Source organism: Myotis daubentonii, chromosome 10, assembly GCF_963259705.1.
Source record: "Myotis daubentonii chromosome 10, mMyoDau2.1, whole genome shotgun sequence".
NCBI lineage: Eukaryota > Metazoa > Chordata > Mammalia > Chiroptera > Vespertilionidae > Myotis > Myotis daubentonii.
In genome coordinates this window covers 47318165-47341850 of record NC_081849.1, presented here as the reverse complement: position 1 = coordinate 47341850, position 23686 = coordinate 47318165, and the positions used below count along the sequence as shown (strand labels likewise).

General features: G+C 38.7%; 1 protein-coding gene across 5 annotated transcripts in view; it reads right to left on the bottom strand.

The window, feature by feature from the left end:
- Positions 1–23686, bottom strand: part of ANKIB1 (ankyrin repeat and IBR domain containing 1) — a 128604-nt gene that overhangs the window by 5939 nt on the left and 98979 nt on the right. For 4 of the 5 annotated variants that reach the window (XM_059712271.1, XM_059712272.1, XM_059712275.1 and 1 more), the window contains 7 exons: positions 16419–16549; positions 9963–10097; positions 8648–8734; positions 8493–8559; positions 6593–6738; positions 5594–5772; positions 4714–4765 (listed from right to left, as the gene is read on the bottom strand). In XM_059712271.1, coding sequence (XP_059568254.1) covers positions 4714–4765; positions 5594–5772; positions 6593–6738; positions 8493–8559; positions 8648–8734; positions 9963–10097; positions 16419–16549 — 797 coding nt within the window. The remainder of the gene's footprint in view (positions 1–4713; positions 4766–5593; positions 5773–6592; positions 6739–8492; positions 8560–8647; positions 8735–9962; positions 10098–16418; positions 16550–23686) is intronic. The other variant, XM_059712273.1, reaches the window with a different exon arrangement.

Below are 23686 nucleotides of genomic sequence, written 5' to 3'. Positions count from 1 at the left end.
ATGAAAGTTTAAAAACTATAAAAGAAATTTGTTATATAATTTCTTTCTTTTTTTAAATTAAATCTTTATTGTTCAGATTATTACAGTTGTTCCTCTTTTTCCCCCCATAACTCCCCTCCTCCCAGTTCCCGCCCCACCCTCCGCCCTCACTCCCCACCCACTGTCCTCATCCATAGGTGCATGATTTTTGTCCAGTCTCTTCCCGCACCTCCCACATCCCTTCACCCCTGAGAATTGTCAGTCCACTCCCTTTCTATGCCCCTGATTCTATATTATTCACCAGTTTATTCTGTTCATCAGATTTTTTATTCACTTGATTTTTAGATTCACTTGTTGATAGATATGTATTTCTTGTTCATAATTTTTATCTTTACCTTTTTCTTCTTCTTTCTCTTCTTAAAGAACACCTTTCAGCATTTCATATAATACTGGTTTGGTGGTGATGAACTCCTTTAGCTTTTTCTTATCTGTGAAACTCTTTATCTGGCCTTTAATTATGAATGATGGCTTTGCTGGGTAAAGTAATCTTGGTTGTAGGTTCTTGCTATTCATCACTTTGAATATTTCTTGCCACTCCCTTCTGGCCTGCATAGTTGCTATTGAGAAATCAGCTGACAGTCGTATGGGTACTCCCTTGTAGGTAACTAACTGTTTTTCTCTTGCTGCTTTTAAGATTCTCTTTGTCTTTTGCTCTTGGCATTTTAATTATGATGTGTCTTGGTGTGGTCCTCTCTGGATTCCTTTTGTTTGGGGTTCTCTCAGCATCCTGGAGTTGTAAGTCTATTTCTTTCACCAGGTAGGGGAAGTTTTCTGTCATTGTTTCTTCAAATAGGTTTTCAATATCTTGCTCTCTCTCTTCTTCTGGCACCCCTATAATTCGGATATTGGTATGCTTAAAGTTGTCCCAGAGGCTCCTTACACTATCTTCACATTTTTTGATTCTTTTTGTTTTTCCGGTTGGGCATTTTTTGCTTCTTCATATTTCAAATCTTTGACTTGATTCTAGGGATCCTCTAGTCTGCTGTTGGATCTCTGTATAACCTTCTTTATTTCAGTCAGTGTATGCTTAATTTCTAGTTGGTCCTTTTTCATATCCTCAAGGATCTCACTAGATTTATGGAGGGTCTCACTAATTTATTGGCGGTTTCTATAAAATTCTTGAAAAACCTTGTAACAGTGGTTTTGAACTCTATATCCAGTAGTTTGCTTTCCTCCATTTCTGTCATTTGTGACCTGTTTCTTTGTCTCCGCATTTTTTATGCTTCCCTGTGTTGATAGAGTGGCTTTCTGTGGTAGGTGTCCTATAGGGCCCAGTGGCTCAGCCTCCCCAATTACCTGAGGTGGACACTCTTGGTGCACCCCTTTGTGGGCTTTGTGCACAGTCTTGTTGTAGTTAAGCCTTGATTCTTGTAGGTATCACTGTGAGGAATTGACCTCCAGGCCAATTGGCTGTGAGAATTAGCTGTGTCTGCAGTGGGAGAACTTCTGTGCTGGAGACACCCTTCTGGGGCAAGACTTGCTTCAGTGGGACTTTGGTGCTCACTGAGTCTGCCCCCTGAGTGTGTCCCTTATGGATCTGAGGAGTTGTAATCTGGATGGTCCCACTCTGACCACTGGGTACACTGGCTCTTGGATCTCTAAGGAGGTGCTAATTTAGCCTCTGCCTGAGGCTACCCAGCAGGAGCTACGGAGGGATCTGCAGATGCCTCTTCTTTGTTTGGGGTTTGGAGGTGCCCAGATGAGGCCCACTGTGAAGCAATGCAAGCTGCTGTGGGGCCTTGGGCCTTCCTTTGGATGTTCTGGGTCTCTCTGACCCAGCTGCAGTTTGTTAGGTAATTTTCAGATTGCAAAGGGCCAGGTCATTCAAATGCAAAAGCCTCTGCGCACAGCTTGGGTGGTTCAGGGTCTCAGGGAATCAACAGGGCAGAGCAAACAGCTATGGCTGATCCTCAGTCCTGCCCTAAGTGGCCCCGGGTCTCAGTGTCCCGCGGTAATCGCTGCAAGCATCTCTGAGAGAAAGCCGCCCTCAATTTCTGCCCGATGCCAGACAGTCCAGTTTCTCTCCGTATGAGTCTTGGTCCCCATAGACTCACCGGGAACTGGAGTTCAGAGCAGTAGGGAGATTGTGACTCCCTCCTGATTGAGAAAGACAACCTCGTCTTAAGTTGCCAGCCCTTTCCGCGTGCCTCCGTACCTCTGCACTTTACTTCCGCACCTCCTCTGAGTCTCAGTGTGCTTTTCTCTTTTCTTCTAGTTGTAGAATTTCCACTCAGCCAGCCTTCCTGTGGTTCTGGATGACGTCCATTTTGTCTTTTAGTTGTATTTTTGAAGTGGTTGTTCGAGGCAGCAATTTTAGGTGTTTACCTATGCCACCATCTTGGTTTCTCCCGTTATATAATTTTTCTGATGGAAAACTCACATGGCATTTTCTCAGGATGCAATAGGCTTTAAAAAATTGTTGTCATAAAATTAAACTTATCTGAAAATTTCCAAGGATCCCTAAGGTCTTCAAGCAAGCATATGAAAAGGCTTTAGTTGGGATACTCCAAATGGTTTGAGAGTGTTAATGCTACAAAGATTAAGAGATTCTAAGATTTATAGGGAAAAAAGCTGCTAGGGGATTTTTTTGTTTTAAATAATAATCTCTAGCATTTATTGAGCACCAATTTTGTCAGTGACTTAAAGAGATGCTCTAATTTTGCCAGAACTCCCATGGTATCACCATCCACATTTAGAAGATAACAAATTTCCAAAGATAACAAATTAAGGAAGAACACAGCCCAAGGTCTAAGAAGTTACAGAGCTAGACCTTGCATTTAGGGGCCCCCAAACTTCAGGACTTGGCCTTTCCTGAGCTCCACTGCCTTTAAGGCAGCACAAAACACATACTTATTCTTGCCACTGACTCATTCAGTTTAATTAAAAAAAGAATAAGATGGAATTAACTTTACTGAAAAAATATAAATTCAACCTAAAAGTCTACTGGAGTTTGGCAATATTTTTTCAGAGTCTATATAAAGGCAAAAAGCTTACTTTTAAAGATAAAATTTTGAAGAAAACAAAAAAAAAGATAAAATTTTGGCAGTTACCTGACAGTTACATACATGCAAAGTTTTAAAGTTTCACATCGTGTGGTAATTCTTTAGACTTGCAATAAGGTTTACATAAAAGCTTGGTCTTTCAATGTGCCAAAAACTTTAAATAAGAGAGCAGTAAAAGTGAGTTAAATAATTTTTTTTAAATTTTATTGACTCATAAAAAATGAATTTAAGAAGGAATTGTTATTGATACTTTCACAATTCTCAATCTCTGGAGAACAAAAGCTCAATAATTTAACTTATAAATACTCACATGTGAGGTGGCAAGCCTTCCTATTTTTTGCAAAGTGAATCTGTGTCAGTCATATTAGCAGGTCCAAATTAGTCAAGGACAAGTATTTCAAGATTCCTAACGTTACTATGAGCCAGAGGCTGCAAGATGATGCATGCACGATGGTGACTACACTGGTAAAGTTTTATTTTTGCTAAATTGTGTTTCTATCTTGAAATTCTAAAAGCTTCAGTGCTCTTTTTTTTAATAATTGAAGCTTGTTTATTTCTCCTTTTATATGGACATTTCCCCCAATATCCCTAAAGCTGTAATTAAAACAAAGAAATAATAAGCACAGATCAGGTAGAGAAAAGGTTCATAATCTGTTTTACAACAGCCATTTAATTAAGATATTACCACGGAGGGCGGGAATTTAAGTAGACCTAAAACCCTCATATCAGAGCTCTAAGCATAAATTGTTTTCTCAAGTTAGTATTTTCTTGGATATATCTACCAATACAAAAGCCTCAAGGTGATTGCAAGTATCCTCAGCAGCTGAAAAGAGAAAGTATCTGATTTAAATAAGCCACAGTCATTTCTGAATAATAACCAATTTCACTGTCTTTCAGTTGCAGATAACAAATGGGATACTGGGATACAAAGGATAAAAGATTCATTGCTTGTCCTGCCTCCTTCCAAGCACTGGATGGTATAAAAGAGCAAGGAAGAAGACAAAGTGTAGAGAACTGTTAAAACCATATAAAAATTCAGACTCAACACTGACGGTGGCAATTTAAATCTCAGAAAATAGCAGTATGATTAAGATTTTCACTCTGCCTTATTTTTTATTTGCGGCAATTACTATTTGTAGTGCTAGTATTTTAGACCTTCTATGTTTTAAAATGGTATATGACAACAAAGAAAAAACAAGAAGAGTGTGAAAATCTTAAGAGAAGCAGAAAGCAAAGCATTTCTTACTGCATAAACATCACTAATGTTAAGTTTCCACCTTAGCAACTGATTATAAACCAATTCTCTTGAGTTATCTCAATAACTTAAAAAACTAGATTCAGACTGAAATAATATTACAACTAGAAATGCATTTCTAGTAAGTGAAATTTGTATTTCTATTAATCAATATTTTCCAAAAATACATGCTATAAATTGGCCTTAATTCTGACTATTCAGTAATTAAAAATGATAAAGGGGAGATGCATTTAATAATGTGATCATAACCTAATACCATAAATAACTAAGATGCAGGCTCTGCTGAGGCATTTTTATTATACAAGAAAAACACTGCTGACAATTTCAGGATTTAGAATAGAAAAGGGTGCAAATACAAGCAGGATTATACTAAGGAAAAATATAACAAAACAAGCCAAACCCCCACAAAACAATTACCTCAGGTGATGCAAATCCTAAATATTCCCAATCCCATGTTCCACCAGCAAAGCTACAAAGAAATTAGACATACCATTTGATTTATTACCAGTACTGCAAAGTACAAACAATCAGACCCTTGCCTTTTGAACATTAATTTTAATTCCTCTGCTTGGAACTTATTTAACCAAAGCAGATTAACTATAGAATATAATTAAATATATATAATTTTAAATATAATTAAAATTATTACAACTATATTATTTCTTTTAAAGTCTAAGTTACTTTATGTTTGTGTAAAATGGTGGAAAAAAAAGTATTTTATGACTACTTTCTGTTTTTAGGTTATAAATGTTTATGTAAAAACAGGGTCAAAGGAATTTCTAATGCTTGCAATTATTATGAATAAAAAATACTTCAACTTATAATGGCATTAGTAGTATAAGTATGTAAAACAACCAAAATTCAACTATTCTTTAAAGGATAAATATCACTTAAGTAACTTTACTAATATCAGATTTCTAATTTTTTCACAACCTCACCACAAAATACAAATAGGTCCATGACAAATTGGCAAGGCTTCCAAATTCTACAACATGTTTATGGCTATCATATCACTATACACATTACATATCTGAAATGACACATTAGAATACTCTGAATTATGAGTTCACTGAAGTGTGAAATTCACCAAGTCTAACTTGGTGAGAAACTACACAATGACAAATGAAAAATGAGGAAAATAGAAATAGTACTTGGGGGAAAATCACCAAAAAGAAGCTACCATATTTTAACCAGCTCTCCATATTTTAGGTATATAAACTCTAGTAGGATTAAAAAAAATCAACCTGCTGGTTTGTGGCTGGAGCTAGGGTGATTCCACAGTGTGCATCCCTTTTACCTGCGCCTGGGAGCTTCAGGTGAGTCTGCAGGAGCAACTCCCCGAGCCACGGAAGCCAGGAATTCCTGCCTCTTCTGCTGTACAAGGCATGCCGCCTTGATGATCTTGTGGCGGGGTGTGCGAAGGTAAGGCCTATTGACTTTTTGGGCAAGGTCTTCAGTGACCATTTCTAGGTCTGTCTATGGTAAGAAGAGAAAAAAAATTATAGACTGAGTGGATTAGTCAATTGCAAATCCAAAGTCTATCTGGTTTCTCAGTTAACTCTAAGTCTTTTGAAGTCAGAAATTAATCCAATCTTTGAAGTAACTGCATTTAACATATGTTTCCATTTTGCACATTATAGGAAACAGCACTCATGTGATAGGTGTTTAAGCAAGGGAGTTGGTATAGATCATGAAGGAGTGAGTACACCAGGTGTGTACAAGGAATTTATATGTCTATGTAAAAAAACTAATAAATTTCAAGTCAAGTCACTATATATGCAGATGCATGATATGTGGTGCAGACTATCCGTAAATGCTGAAGGCAAGAGCCCTGTGATGTGGGTTTAGGTCTAGAAGAGGAATGTACAATGAAGCTGGTCAGTCACTGAGATATCAGCTGACTTAGGTGTTTTGTTTTTTAAAGTCCTGTAACTTTTTTAGTTGCACTCCTAAAATAAATTGGTAAATAACAACTTTCCCATTTAATATGTAATATGCTCCCCCCCACCACCATTTTTGAAGATGAAATTCCTAATTATGTAATTAAGATTAGGCCAGATTTCACCTCAACTAATTTAAAACAAAGAAATAAACGTACTAAGAAATGTTTGCATAGCTCAGAACTGCCGAATGACGATTTAAACATAAAAAAATTTCAATTTATTACTATTTAAAAACTACCCTAAAATGAAAACAAAATTGATGACTAGTTACACCAAAAAAACTTAGTTAAGTGGTCAAAAATTTGCTTTTCATAATAACTACATTTAAATTTAATTTAAAAAAGATATCTTACTTGCATGAGTTCAAAAATTTCTTTCTTTGTGCTTTTAGGTTCTAAGAAGAATCCATAGGGATAAGAACACTTGAGGATACGCCGAGTTTTTAAGAGCACGTGAACTGCATCTTCAATGAAAGTGGTGTCTGGACAGCCTCCTTCAGCTATGAAGTAAACCAGGCAGGGTAGAAAAGTCTTCTGTAAATATGCTATTATAAAATTAATCACACAACTAAATTTTCCAAAGAAAAAAAAGAACCCGTAAGAAGAAACAGCTTGAAGTAGCTGAATAGTATTTATTGGAAGCAGACTAAACCACGTGGCAGTCATGAAAGAACACACACAAACTGATCCTGGATTCTGTTCTCACCCTGTTGGCAGCCAATCTAGCTTTAGGTCAACTCAGAGCTGTGACGCTTTATTAAGTTTTTTAGGTTATCCCTGGTGGAACTTTGCTGAATAAGAGTTAGAATAAATGTTTTGCTAAGAAAAAATAAAAGCCAAGTTATAGTCATGCCTATTATGAAAGGAGAAAAAGACGCAACACGAGAACAACTGAATAACTAATTGCTAGTAAACAGAAAACTCTCCAGGGAGAGAGATAAAGGGAGAGAGGGTGGGAAGAGGGAAAAAGAAAATCTAGCGTGGTATAATAGTCTGGGAGACTGTTCCATCCCAAATTATTATACCACGCTAGCTTTTTCCTGAACTACAAATAAATTGAAATTAAGCAGAATTTATTTCATAAGTACTTTTGGATATAAGGTCATTCTGTTCATCTGCAGAAAGAAATCACATGGGTATGTACACACACTGAAATACAAACCATCCCAAAATACCTGCCCTAGCATAGGGATCTGAACTAAGATGTAAAAAAGTAAAAATAAAACAAACACCCCCGCTCATTATAAGTGAGAAGTGTGTGAAGTTTTGTTTCTCCTTTCTAATCCTGTATCTTTTAGTTCTCTTTCATATCTTATTCTGCTATTCTCTTTCATATCTTACTTTAGCCTGCAAAAGATTGAACAGAAAGAGTAATACACATCCACAGGTATTTATTGAGTGTTTAGTGTATGTTAAGTACTGTTCTAAGCATTAGGAATACATCAGTGATGAGACAGACAAAATTCCCTGCTGAAGAACTGTAGAACCTGTGAGGGTTTTGCTTTTCAATTTGTACCATGGACTATACTTCAAGAGTTTGATATTGATGTGATATAGTTAGGTCACTGTAAAAGTCTAAGTACTAATAATAAGGAGACTGAGCTGCTAGTGACACATATGGTTACTGTCTTAATTAGGGAATTATTCTCATAAAAAGGGTGTTATATTTTAATGTGAGATATTACATTCTAATTCCATTTTTAGAATGTTCTTTCCAAACTTCCATGTCAGGATCTGCAAGTTTGCCCTATCTCATGTCTCTGCTTTTTGAATCCAGTGTCTATTATCCACCAGTGAGATAATTTCTCCCCAGTCTGTCCTTGATTTCCACTCCACTAGGCATTTGGCTAAATTTTCTCAAGACTCGTTGGGAATTCAGTCACAGATAATTGGATGGCATGCAGATCTTGCTCTTTTGACTAGGTCAGTGATGACTTTTAGGGCCCATCCACTTTTCTCAACATTTTAGAGCACCAGCAGTGGCACAGAGTAAGCAAAACCATGATGTGTGTTCATCTGCTAACAGCGTACGCTGCATTATGAGGAGATGAGGTAAGCCAGGTGGAAAACCTACTCACAGAGGACTCAAATGCTAAGCAGCACTCTGGGTTTCAGAATACTCCAAATAGTACCAGAGTGAGCTAATGGAGATAAATATATTCCCTTAAGGGCCTTAACTTCCAATGAAGCGGCTGACTAATAAGCATCGAAGGCTATTTTACATTTATCATCCCACATGCCACTTATAACTTACTTTCTTTGAGAGCTCTACTCAATTGCTCCATCTTTTCTTTAGCTGTTTTAAGAAGGCGTTGTTCTAACTAAAGAAACAGAAATGAATAATTTATATCATTGTCTTTATTTATCCACAACAGTGTAAGTCTGCATTTGAAATGATTTGGGACATACCTGATAGCTATGCTCATGGTTTTTAAATCTCGTGTAATAATGCATAAATCTGTCAAGTTCCTGAAACCGTTTGTGTTTTTTCTCAGCCTAGGAAACAAAATTCCATAAGTGACTTTTATAAGTAAAAGTACTAGCTCTTAAAATTGCTTTTTTAAAAATCACTTCACGATTCTATTAGTAATAGGTAGTGATTTATACAGATTTGTTTACTATTTTACTGAGAGAAAATAATAACCAATACATTTAAAGGCTCCCAGGGCAAAGTCCTGCATTTGTGTTCCCTGTGACAAACCACTGAATCCACAATCCCAGAGTGTAAGGCAAAGATGTCTCTCAAGCCATATGCTTATCATAATCTTCAATGTTTTATTACACATCTTATTGCTATGAATTGAATTGTGCTCTCCCACTCACCCAAAATTCATGTTGAAGCCCTAACCCCCAATGTGACTATTTGGAGAAAGGGCCTGTGAGGTGATAAAAGTTATTAGGTTATAATCCCATAGAGCTAGTGCCCTTATAAAAGGAAGAGACACCAGAACTCTCTCTCTCCACCATGTGAGGACAAAGCAAAAACAGAGTTGCCTGCAAGCCAGGAAGAGTCACCACCAGAAACTGAATTGGCAGGAATCTTGATCTTGTACTTTCTAGTTTCCAGAACACTATGAGAAATACATTTCTGTGTTTAAGCCACCCAGTCTATGATATTTTATTTTGGCAGCCAAGCAGACTAAGATATTTATTATATGCTATACCATAATACTCTATTGTTGATATTATATTAAAATTGTTTTTGTCACAGGGATGTAATGTACACTACAGAAAATATAGTCAATAATATAATAACTCTGTATGGTGACAGATGGTTACTAGACTTACTGTGGTGATCACATCATATGGCATATATTAGTAACTATCAAATCACTATGTTGTATACCTGAAACTAATATAATATTGTATGTCAACTATACTTTAATACAAATTTTTTTTTTTTTTTTTTTACTCTATATCAACCCCAGCTCTGAGATCCCAGCCGGCTGAAAGCTGGTTTCTGGACTTTTGTTTAGCGAAAAATTGTTTTTAAGTCATTACAGAGAGAGGCTGAGACACATATGAATTTTCTTATCTTCAGTATAAAAAAAGGGGGAAAAAGTTCTTAAGTTTACAGAGCCATTTGTTTAAATAAAAGGGTACTCTAAAGTGTATTCAATTTAATACCTCATTACGATGAAGATGGGAAAAGGAGAAATGCAAAGCACTTGCAATGGTATTAAGTGGCTTAGCCAGAAGTGTTGGCTTAAACAGTTGTCTTTACCTCCACAGTCATTTCCTTGGATTGCTCCTCCACATGCTGAATGACTTCATAGCGAGTACATCTATAATAACCGCCTGTGGAAGAACTATGCTTTTTCCATTCTTCTAGGCAAATCCAGCAAAAGTCATACTTGCACTTCAAAAGAAAACATACATGCAAACATCTCTCCATGTTAATATGCATGTTATTTTCAATTTCTAATCTACCAATTTGTAGAGATTAAACAATCCTGCCTGTGTGACCAGAAATAAATCTTAAAGACACACCCTCTTTTTCACATTTCCTCTGAAGACCTTATCTGCACTCTGGAAAGATGTGGGGTTAGTTTAAGATTACTGTTTATACAAATAAGCTCAATGGAAGTCATGATATTATGGATAATCTCAAGGAATCTTTAAAAATATCAATAAGAAAAAAAAATGAATAGGATATTTTTTACAAATAATAAAAACATATACCAATGAATGTTTCATTTCTAAGTTCATGGTAATCTTACTTAGGTCTATAAAGCTTTACCAGTCTATTTGAAAACATCTGGTAACTGACAAATTGGTTTTGAAACTGAGAACAAGTTTAAAAGGTCTCTTAGTAGCACAGCTGACATAAAACCTGTTTCTCATTTTTTAGAAATTTTCAGTTTCCCAATTACTATACTTACTAGACAATGCCAAAAAACTGAGCATTCCAGTATGAAAATGCATCCACACCCTTTTGTATGCTTATGGGTTTTGAGTCAGAAAGATCTTCCCATTCCAAGGCTATGTTCTTTTTTGATACTTTAATAGTCTTTTTTTTTTTTTTTAATGTAAGACTTTGAGCTGTTTATATGTTATCTGGGGATACAATATGAATTCAACTTCATTTTTTCCAGTTATCTCACTACCATTTTGAACAGTTCAGGTTAATTCACTGTTTGGAGATGCCTACTTTACCATATGCTAAATTCCCATTTATCTTTGTCTATGTTCTGGGCTTTCTTTCTATTCTGTTCCACTGATATGTAGATTCATGTGCCAGCACTGTGCTATTTTAATTATTGAGCTTTTATAATATCTCTTACTATTTGATAAGGCTAGTTCCTCCTCATTGTTCTTTTTCAGAGTTTTCCCAGCTATTCTTGCTTTGTTTTTCCATATGAACTTTTGCTTATCTAGATGCATAACAAAAAACCTGTTGGTATTTTTGTTGGAATCTTTCTATCCAAGAACTGTATCTTTTCATTTGTTTGTCATCTTTTGTGTCTTACAGATAGGGTTCTTAAAAATTTCTTCATTTAAAAAAATATTTTTTTCTTCATATGTCGTACACTTTGTATATATTACTTAAGTTTCTAGATTAACGAGATCTTCTTTTTCAATATTTATTCTACTAGTATCTGGATGTGTGAAATAGGTGAAGGGATTAAGAAAAAAAAATCCACACAAAAAACAACCCTCATAGACATAGACATCAGTATGGTAATTACCAGAGGAAGGGAGTAGGGGCAGGTAGAAGAGGGTACGGGGGGATAAACGGTGATGAAAGGAGACAGACTATGCAGGGTGAACACACAATACAATACATAGATGATGTATTATGGAACTGTATACATGAAACCTATTTAATTAATTAATATAACCTGGATAAATTAAAAAATATGTATTAAAATGTGTAAATGCAAAATCTAAATAGTCTCAAAAGGGTAACGAATAGAGTAATGAGTGTTTTAAAAATTAATAAACTTATTTTTATAGGGCCAAATTTCTCATTTAAAAAAATATTTAACAATTTGATTCCAGAAAGTAAAAGCTCTACTGAATCATTGCTAACACTGGGGCATTAATAAAAGTATATTATGATTTAGTCACTGTGTTAGAGCATGAATTCAATTACACATAAATTGTTTGTTGTCCCACTTTTACATTTAAAAAAATTCCCAAAGTATAAAATTTTTCTGTAGCAAGCCCATTACTTTTTAGATGTCTTCTTCTATGTCCTAAGAAGTACTTATCAAGGGGAACATCTAAACTAATAAAAGAGAAAAATGGTAATTGGCGTACGACGATACCCTTTTCATTGGCTAATCAGGGCTATATGCAAATTAACTGCCAACTATGATTGGCAGTTAACTGCCAACTAAGATTGGCAGTTAACTGCCAACAAGATGGCAGTTAATTTGCATATGTAGGCACAATGCAGGGAGGCGAAAGGGAAAGCAGGAAGAAGCCCCCTGCCACTGACAGTGATCGGAAACCCAGGGGGGAGCTAAGAGCTGGGGGGCAGGGCAAAGGCGGCCCTGGGGCCGCCTTTGCCCTGCCCCCCAGCCATGATCAGAGAATCAGGCGCCTTTGCCGCCCTGGCCAGTGATAGCAGGAAGTAGGGGTGGAGCCAGTGATGGGAGCTGGGCACGGTCAAGCTGGCAGTCCCAGGAGCTAGGGGTCCCTTGCCTGGGCCTAAAGTGGAGCCCACGATCGCGGGGCCGCTGCAGCTGTGGGTCCCCGCTGCCCGAGCCGGATGCCTCAGGCCTGGTCAAGGGGCCGATCCGGTGATTGGTGATCGGAGGGTGATGAGGGTCAACTCCTCTGGCCGAGGCATCAGGCCTGGGCGGGGGGCTGAGCCGGGGATTGGGGGGATATGATGGTCCCCTTGCCCAGGCCTGAAGCCTGGGTCAGAGGCGTCAGGCTTGGGCGGGGGGTGGAGCAAGCGATCAGAGGGAGATGGGGGTCCCCTGCCCAGGCATGATTCCTGGGCCAGAGGCCTCAGGCCTGGGCGGGGGCCAGAGCCAGTGATCGGGGGGAGATGGGGGTCCCCTGTCCAAGCCTGACACCTCTGGCGGAGGCGTCAGGCCTGGGCAAGGGGCCGATCAGGTGATCAGAGGGTGATGGGGGTCTACGCCTCTGGCTGAGGCATCAGGCCTGGGCAAGGGGCAGAGCCAGCAATCGGAGGGGTCTGGGGGTCCCCTGCCCAGGCCTGATGCCTGGGCCAGAGGCATCAGGCCTTGGCTGGGGCAGAACCAGTGATGGGGGGAAATGAGGGTCCCCTGCCCAGGCCTGACGCCTCTGTCAGAGGCGTCAGGCCTGGGCAAGGGGCCGATCCTGCGATTGGAGGGTGATGGGGGTCAACGCCTGAGGGCTCCCAGTATGTGAGAGGGGGCAGGCTGGGCTGAGGGACACTCCCCCCCCCCACACCCAGTGCACGAATTTCGTGCACCGGGCCCCTAGTAGTAAATAATATTGTGATAAGCTTGCAAAGTGACAGATGATTACTAGACTTAGTGTGATCATATTGTAAGGTATATAAATGTTGAATCACTATGTTGTACATCTGAAACTAATACAACATTGTATGCCAACTATACTTATAGTTTAAAAAAACCATAAAATAAAAAAACACAAATAAGCATTATCAGGTGTTTGTTTTTTTTGTTTTTGTTCAATGCAAATACTTTAGATGTATATTAAACAAGACTGCTAAATTTACACAGTACATAAGTAAATGCTTCTTATAAATGCTTAAAGAAGCTTAAGCAAAATCTGTTTAAGATAAACTACCAGATAGCCTTAGTTTGGTTAATTCATGAAAATGTTCACTCACTAAATACATATTAATCAAATACTACTGTTACAGCAGCAGTTCTCAACCTGTGGGTCGCGAATCCTTAGGGGGTGGAACGACCCTTTCACAGGGGTCGCCTAAGACCATCAGAAAACACATATATAATTACATATTGTTTTTGTGATTAATCACTATGCTTTAATTATGTTCAATTTGTAACAATGAAAATACATCCTGCATATCAGGTATTTACATTATGATTCATAACAGTAGCAAAATTACAGTTATGAAGTAGCAACAAAAACAATTTTATGGTAGGGGGTCACCACAACATGAGGAACTGTATTAAAGGGTTGCGGCACTAGGAAGGTTGAGAACCACTGTGTTAAAGAAATAAAGGTAATGTTGGATCCTGCTCCTTTGTTAGTAACCCAACTGCTGATTTTTATGGTCAACCTGTATTTCTTTACACATCTACACTGTCTATATCACATTTTCCAAGAAAAAACTACTATGAATTTTGGAGACTAAGACCACAAAACAAAAGAAATAATTTTCGCCTAATCAGCTAACTAATAAGCACTCTGCTCAGAATACTGTACTAGGCTTTTCTTCTTGCCTCTTAGGAAATTATTAATACTGTTTCACTAAGTCAATTCCTTTCTGTTAATTTTATAGTAATACTAGAGGCCTGGTGCACGGATTCGTGCACCAATGGGATCCCTTGGCCTGGCCTGCGGGGATAAAGCAGAAACTGGCTGACATCCCCTGAGGGGTCCCGGATTGTGAAAGGATGGTTCTCAGGTGATGTGCCCCGGAACTGGGCCCCCTCCTCTCTGGTTCTGGGTGCATCCCCTGAGAACCACAGCTGCCAAGTCACTGCAGCTTGGCAACTCCTGCATTGAGTATCTGCTCCCTGGTGTTCGGTGCGTGTCATAGCTACCAGTTGGAGTGTCTGCCCCCTGGTGGTCATTGTGCGTCATAGATACTGGTTGGACAGTCACTTAGGCTTTTTTTTAAAAAAAAATATTTTATTGATTTTTTTTGCAGAGGAAGGGAGAGGGATAGAGAGTTAGAAACATCGATGAGAGAGAAACATCGATCAGCTGCCTCCTGCACACCCCCTACTGGGGATGTGCCCACAACCAAGGTACATGCCCTTGACTGGAAACGAACCCGGGACCCTTCAGTCTGCAGGCCGACACTCTATTCACTGAGCCAAACCGGCGAGGGCTAGGCTTTTATATATATAGATAAGCTTGTAAAAATCATTGAGTAACTACCATTATTTTAACACATTGTATGTGGGAAATGTATTTATACATTTTACGTATTTATACGTTCTACCAGTGTAGTAGAGTGTGGGACACGTATTAATACGTTTTTTATAGACTAGCGGTAGAATGCGGGTAACGTATAAATACGTAAACTAAAGTTATCGTAATTTTACTGAACGTTGCCACTTGTGCAAAAAATTAGCAAAAATGGCCCACGCCACCTGTTAGCGCGCGATAAAAACTACCTGCAAACAATGTGTTAAAAGTCATAATAATAATGATCATTAGTTTCTAAGGTTGAAAATAAAATAATACTTATAAGATATTAATATATTTTATTGGAATCTTAACTATTTGTATTTCTGTCACATCTATCTATCTATATAAAAGGCTAATATGCAAAGTGTCCCCTCGGGAGTTCAACCGGGAGTTTGATTGCCCCCTGATATGCACTGACCACCAGGTGGCGGTGCGGAATGAAGGAAGGCCCCAGCCAGCAGCTGGGGAAGGAAGGCCCTGATCGCTGGCCAGGCCTAGGGACCCTACCCATGCACGAATTTCGTGCACCGGGCCTCTAGAGTGTGTGTGTGTGTGTGTGTGTGTGTGTGTGTGTATATATATATATATATATATATATATATATATATATATATATATATATATATAATGTATATGCCTAATATGCAAAGTGTCCCCTCAGGAGTTCGACCAACCGGGAGTTCAATAATTCGCTATGTCGTGTGCTGACCACCAAGGGGTGGCGTGGAATGAAGGAAGACCCTGGCAGCCACTAGGGACCCTACCCATGCACAAATTTCGTGCACTGGGCCTCTAGTCCTAAATAATAGAAATTACACTGTCCTATCAATAATTTAAAATATTTTTATATTCATGGCACTTCCAATGACAAGAAAAAAATTGGACTATCATTATGATTTTTAAAAATGTTCATACATTTAGGCATAGGATAAAATATTGTTAACTTAATTCCAGAGTATTTGTTTTAAATATGGTAGTTTCTTTCTATGCAACTAAGTCAGGAGGGTAGCTGTCTAATAGTAATTATACATATTAATCATTTTTCAGTCAAGTAGGTCTTTGTTGGCATTTTCATTTTCAATTTAAGAATGAATTACTTATTTAATTAACAGTTTCATTAGCAGACCTAAAGTCTGCCCAATGCTTTGGGTACCTTTATTGTACACATATCTTATATAAAGACAACAAGATTTAGATTTAGACTTATGGGGATTCCTGGGGCGTGGCTTGGGACTTGAGTCTAAGCTATCTGCTCCAAAACCAACCTTGCAAGAGATCTATACACAGTAGTATACTATCATTTAATACTACTATTTATACATAGACAAAACTCTCTCAGGACCCTCACTGGGAAGGTGATTGGCAGGGAAGGACTCAGGTGTTTCGGATCTTCTGGCCAAATACCACTGGATCCTTACCCTTATTTTTAACATTCACCATGAGCGTCAAATTTAGTAATATAAATCAATACTTAAGTTACTCAAAAAGAATGTAGAATGCAATCTCCTAGGATCCATCTGAAATCTAAAAACATTTTTATGTTTACAACAACCAATCAAATTGCCAATCAATTGCAAAACATTCACAATCCTCTTTAACTTCTTACCTTAGCACACTGCATGTGATTGCATCCCTCATTCTTCTGTATTGGAGATTTACAGTTAGCACAAGGCTTGGAGTTAGTTAACAACCAGAGACAGTTGGCAGCATCCTCATAAGCTTCACTAACTCCCACAACTTTAGGATATTAAGCACAAACACAAAGATAAATGATTTAATATAGAACTGCAAGGGAAAACCCCCGAGTGTTCTTTGCGGGTTGCCTCTCAATTTTAAACACAGATTTATTTTCCCACTAGGCTCTATGGCAAAACTTTTAAACTGCCTCATTTTAAATAGCATGACTATAGGATAAGGAGCTGTGTTCCAAAAGCTCTATTTAGGAAATCTGATTTAAAAGAGATTTCTCCCTAAAGCTGTGTTTGAATAAACTGGGGAAGAAATATATCTAAAGTTAAAAGAAAGCATTATGTTATTCTCTGTTTAAAATAATTATTGCATCAGAGAAAATATAGAAAGAATGGTTACTTTAGACAATAATTTCTGAAATAGGCCAGTTGTCAATATAATTGCCATAAAGTCTTCCTCACAGTAAAAAACATTAAAATTATATTGAAATATTAACATCACTTTACCCATGATTATTTTAGATGAGCTAAAAACAAACCCAATGTGACATGTCTAAAACTAAACTTACCATTGACCCCCAAATCGCTTCTTTCTCTATCTCCTACCCTGGTAAAGATAAGATCATCTACTCAAGTCAATCCAGGAAGAGCATGATCTTGGACACACCCTTCTCTTTCCTTAACCCACCATGTCCCATTGATTCTACCTCTTTTTCATACCCGTTCCTCTCCATTTCCAATTTTATTGCTTTAGCGAGGGTCCTCCACACTTCCTGCCTAGACAATTAAAACACAGACAACCAACTTATCTCTCCAGCTCCTTCTCCCTGCTCCCACCCCCCACAATACAGCCTACACAGTAATCTCTTATTACTACGGACTACAAAATAAAACCAAATTGCTTTAACAAAGAATATAAAACCCTTTATGATTTAGCCACTGTCTACCTGGCAAACTTCTCCCACATTCTGTCCCTACACAAATCTATGTTCTTCATCATCTTAAACTCAATTTATTCTACTAAATTGGAGATCTGGAGGCCGGGGCAGGGTGGAGAGGGCCAATGGAGAAAGAAAGGGGACATCTGTAGTATTTTCAACATTAAAGATAAATTTGAAAAAAACAAACCTGCAATCTTAAAGGAATGCCATGCTTTTAAAATATTCTAAATTTGACATTTTACATTCTATAAACTTTCCCCCCACAGTGGAGAGTTAGGGGCTAGAGGCAGTTCTAGATGCACAATTAAAAACTTATTTTCCTGCAAGAAATGTCAATAATCAAGTTTGTTCTGTTTTCTAGCTCTATGAGCTCAGAGAAGCCCTATGTTTTCTTACTGAAAGAGGTGTCAGAAAATCACTTTGGAATCACTCAAAGTGGCCCGTCCAATCAAGGCTCTGATTATATGCAGACACTCTCAGAAAGGTGGGATAAGGGATTAGTTCTAACGTTAAAAGCAGCAGAGAAATCAGATGTTTTGAATACTGATGTTTAAAAGGAAAACTTACCCAACCTCCAGATGTAAATCCCTGGAAAGGGAAGGAGGCAAAGGTTTGAGCTGACTGAGCCCTCCCTCAGAAATGGCTCTGCATATGAACTGGAAGAGCTGGGACGAGGAGCAACACTCTGATGGAGTCCAGCAGTGGAGTAGGGGGCCACCTTGCCACAAGAAACCCTTGTTTGTGCCAACAGTAGCACAGCATCTACTGCTGGACTATAAAGTACTGGTTTTCAATTCCACACAGCAAAAACCAAACAACAGCAACAACAGCAATGAACTGATCACACTCCACTCCAGTTCAAAACCCATTGGTAGATGATGGTTTGATTAGGGTGTTGGAATGAACTATACTCATGGCCAATAAGATCAAACTGGAAAGGTAATGCTGTTTACAAAGGGTATAGTTATAAAACTAATTACTAAGTACAAATATCTAATTTTTGTTTACATGTAGTGGCCTTTCTCCTCCCTTCAGCATCAACACTATTTTTAGCTCAGAGATTCTCACATGTTCTTATGACCTTATTGTCCATTGTTACAATAAATAAAGCACAAAGCCATTAAAACAAAGTAGCTGTGTGGCCTGCAATATAACAGTGTTTTTTCTCCCACCCTTGGAGAGAATGCTAGTTCCTAACTGCATTTTAGTAGATTGCATGAAGTAAGTCATGTTCAGAAAATGACCACTATTACAACAAAAACTTGTGCTGAAAAAAAAAAATGCCTTCACTTCCAGTTCTCTGAACACGCTTATTCCATACATCTGCCCTTTATACATACTGTTCTTCATACCTGCAATACCTTACCTCCCTTCAATCTACCTGATGAGTCGTCTTCGCTCGTACTGACTTCCATACTCTTCCCTTTACTTCAGTTATATGTCTATATATCTCGATCTTCTTTCCTTTATAATCTCGTGTGCTTAGGTCTCTTTCTAAGAAATATTAACTTCATTTAATAAAATATTTGAGAATAACAGAATCTAAGACCTATTAGTAGGGTCAATATGTATGAAAGTGAAAACAAAGTTCTTTTTAAAGACTGAATTCTTAAAAAGACAATTTGAATTCCATTCAATAACCATTTATTATGTACTATGAAAAAACTGATTTGACAATCTTATTTATTTACTTATATTTGTTAATCTTCACCTGAGGATATTATTTCCATTGAATTTTAGAAAGAGGGAGGGAAGGAGGGAGAGGGGGTAGAGAGAGAGAAAGAGAGAGAGAGAGAAACATTAATTTGTTGCCTACTAAATGTACCCTAACTAGAGCCAGGATTGAATCCACAACCCAGGTATGTGCCCTTGACTGGGAATCGAACCTGGGAACCTTTGGTGTGCCAGCTGATGCTCTAACCATGAACCACACCAGCCAGGGCTGATCTGACAATTTTATAAATAACCATTATTTCTCAGAAAATATTCCTGCTTCTTGCTTTGATTTAGACATACTAGAGCAGTGGTTCTCAACCTTCCTAATGCCACGACCCTTTAATACAGTTCCTCATGTTGTGGGGACCCCCAATTTCATTGTTACAAATTGAACATAATTAAAGCACAGGATTAATCACAAAACAATATGTAATTATATATGTGTTTTCCGATGGTCTTAGGCGACCCCTGTGAAAGGGTCATTCGACCCCCAAAGGGGTCGAGACTCACAAGTTGAGAACCGCTGTACTGGAGGCAGTTTCAGAACTTAAAAATAGTACCTGAACCTTTATGTGGAATTAATTCTTTAAACTGATCTGTTTATTTTCTAATACTTTTTTCATGAATTAAATTTTGTTGCTCCTTTTGATTCTCATAATTCAATGACTATGGAACACTGGGCATAAGGGAGAATCTTTCCCATGAATCTACAAGTTTGATGGAAAATGTTTATGCCAGATATGAGATCATGAGCCAAAGTAATATATAAAGTCCATGGTGTATTTAATCATACTTTTCTTTTTTTAAATATAATGATGATGTCTACTTAAGTATTACACTTGGCTTATTACTTGCTTTAAGCTTCAACCTAATTTTTTTTTTTTTTTGTTAATCCTCACCTAAAGATATTTTTTCCATTTATTTATTTTTTTCTAGAGAGAGGAGAGGGGAGGGGAAAAAGAGGGAGAGAGAAAGGTGGGGGAGGGAGGGAGAGAGAGAGGGAGGGAGGGAGGGAGAGAGGGAGGGAGGGAGAGAGAGAGAGAAAAAAACTGGTGTGAGAGAGACACATTGATTGGTTGCTTCCCGCAAGTGCCCTGACTGGGGCCAGGGTTTGAACCTGTAACCCAAGTATGTGCCCTTGACCAGGAATCGAACCCATAATCCTTTGGTGCTTGGGCCGATGTTCTGAACACTGAGCCACATCGGTCAGGGCTCAATTTCATAAATTTAAGTGGCCATTATAATAACCGACTAGTCAACACCTTTCGGTGGGAGAAAAGTGAGAAAACTCTTGTGTTTTTCCCAGCAGCTGGGAACATTCTCTGCAGCCTTGGCTTTGTCTCTTCTGGTAGACACTTCATAGGTATCCTCACTCTCTTGCCTACTATCCAATTTTCTATAGTTTCTCCATGTCTCGGAATTAAAACCCTATTTGGAACTTTTTGAGTGTGATCTTCAGTTTTTAATTTGAGGTCTCCCTATCTCTGGCCACCAGAAGTAAACATGTATACACCATGTATATCATTTCCTAGTACTATTACATTTCCTTCCTCATTACCAGCATCACTTTCACATGTAAAGGTAGTCGGTCACAGTGCCACCAATAGCCTGGACTTACTGGCCTGGCCGTTCCTCCTCTCCTTCCCTAGTAAAGCTTGTTAGTGGGTATGGAGTAATTGATCCAACTTTAGAATTTTAAAGGATAACTGAAAATAATCACCCATTTCAAAATATCTGTTTATTTATTTATTTTTTTTAAATTAAATCTTTATTGTTCAGATTATTACATTTGTTCCTCTTTTTTCCCCCCCCATAACTCCCCTCCTCCCAGTTCCCGCCCCACCCTCCGCCCTCACTCCCCACCCACTGTCCTCATCCATAGGTGCACGATTTTTGTCCAGTCTCTTCCCACATCTCCCACACCCCTTTCCCCCCCAAGAATAGTCAGTCCATTCCCTTTCTATGTCCCTGATTCTATTATAATCAACAGTTCATTCTGTTCATCAGATTATTAATTCACTTGATTCTTAGATTCACTTGTTGATAGATGCATATTTGTTGTTCATAATTTGTATCTTTACCTTTTTCTTCCTCTTCCTCTTCTTAAAGGATACCTTTCAGCATTTCATATAATCCTGGTTTGGTGGTGATGAACTCCTTTAGCTTTTCCTTATCTGTGAAGCTCTTTATCTGACCTTCAATTCTGAATGATAGCTTTGCTGGATAAAGTAATCTTGGTTGTAGGTTCTTGGTATTCATCACTTTGAATACTTCTTGCCACTCCCTTCTGGCCTACAAAGTTTCTGTTGAGAAATCAGCTGACAGTCGTATGGGTATTCCCTTGTAGGTAACTGACTTTCTTTCTCTTGCTGTTTTTAAGATTCTCTCTTTATCTTTTGCTCTTGGCATTTTAATTATGATGTGTCTTGGTGTGGTCCTCTTTGGATTCCTTTTGTTTGGGGTTCTCCGCGCTTCTTGGACCTGTAAGTCCATTTCTTTCACCAGGTGGGGGAAGTTTTCTGTCATTATTTCTTCAAATAGGTTTTCAATATCTTGCTCTCTCTCATCTTCTGGCACCCCTATAATTCTGATGTTGGTACGCTTGAAGCTGTCCCAGAGGCTCCTTACACTATCCTCGCATTTTTGGATTCTTTTTTCATTTTGCTTTTCCGGTTGGATGTTTTTTGCTTCCTCGCATTTCAAATCATTGACTTGATTCTTGCGCTCCTCTGGTCTGCTGTCAGGCGTCTGTATAATATTCGTTATTTCAGTCCGTGTATGCTTAATTTCTAGTTGGTTCCCCAATATAAGATCGAGGGTCTTATTAGTTTTCGTGTAGATCTCATTAAGTTTATCGACAGCTTCTAAACAGTTCTTGAGAGACCTTAAAAGGGTGGTTCTGAACTCTATATCTTCCATTGCCAATTTTGTCCTGTTTCTTTGTCTCCGCATTTTGTTATTCTTCCTTGGTGTACCCCCTAGTGGTCTTTGTTCGAAGTCTTATAGTTAAATCTTGATTGTTGTAGCTAATTCCAGGGAGGGTTTGACCTCCAGGCCAAGTGGCTATGAGAATCAGCTGTGTCAGCAGTGAGAGAACTTCTGTCCTCTAGGGAGGTGCTAATCTAGCCTTTGCCTGAGGCTATCCGGCAAATGCCTCTGTGCAGGGCTTGGGCGGGGCGGGTTGCACAGGATCAACAGGGTGGGCCGGAGAGAGCAGTTATGGTGGCTCTCAGTCCTGTCCCCAGGGGCTCTGCCTCTCTGAGTCCCAGCACCCGCTGCAAAGCTCGGAGAGAAAGCTGCACTCGCTCTGACCGAAGCCAGACAGTCCCGCTTCTCCCGTTTGAGTCTGGGTCCCTAAAGACTCGCCCGGATCTGGTGCTCAGAGTCTGCGACTCCCTCCCGATTGAAAACAACAACCGCGCCCTCCGCCGCCAGCCTGCTCCGCGCACTCCGCACCTCAGAATTTGACTTCACCACTGCGCCTCCTCTGAGTGTCCGTGTGCGTTTCTCTTTCCTCCTAGTTGTAGGACTTCCACTCAGCCAGCGTTCCTGTGGTTCTGGGTGATGTCCGTTCCCGTGTTTTAGTTTCACTTTTGAAGTAGTTGTTCAAAGCAGCAAACTCCGGCGTTAACCTATGCCGCCATCTTGGTTCTCCCCTCAAAATATTTGTTTTACATCTCAAATCAGACACTTCTGGCTACTTACTATTAAAGAATCAAATAATATATTGTACTAATTACTTCCTGTGATATATTAACTCTTTTGGCAACGAGTAAGTATCCTCCCTCACTTTTCAACTTAGTATGACATCTTAACTCTCCTGCATACACTTCTCCTCTCTCATTGGCATTGCCTCTGTCTTGTTCAAGCCCTCGAATCCTCTTGGACATTCTGAAGTTGTCTCAGAAACAGCTTTCTTACTTAATGTTTCAATAGTCTCTAATCCATCATCCACACCTTTGCCCAAGTGATCTAAGTAAGCATCTTCAGTTATCAGTCTATTCAAAACCCCTTCTTCTCTCCTTCAGTCTACCCTTCCCTGTCATCTATCTTGATAAAAATATCTCTGATAATGCCACTTCCCTACTTTAAAAAAAAATGCTTTCTATGGCTTCTGTTACTAGGATAAATTTGGCAAGAACCCTAGCAATATGGCAACACCTACTTTCTCAGTGTTTCGGAATAAAGCCAGACCTTCCAGGATTGCTTATAACCCATCCAGACACCTGATTCACATTTCTGTCTGTGCAGTTTGATCCCTCAATATGCCTTCCTTTGCACTGGCTGTACTGAATTGTCTGTAGTCCTGGACTATGCCACGCTGCTTCGCATTCCTCCTTCAGCCTATGCCTGGAATGCCCTTCCAATTCTGGTCTCTGTGAAGGGCATCTACCTGCTTTCAAGATGCAGCTTATGCATCAATTCTTTTATAAACTTTTTCTAATTCTCTCCTTGGAGATAACACAACTAATCTCCTTTTATCCCTCTCCCCATCCTCACAATGTATTGTAGATACATTGTTCTCTCAC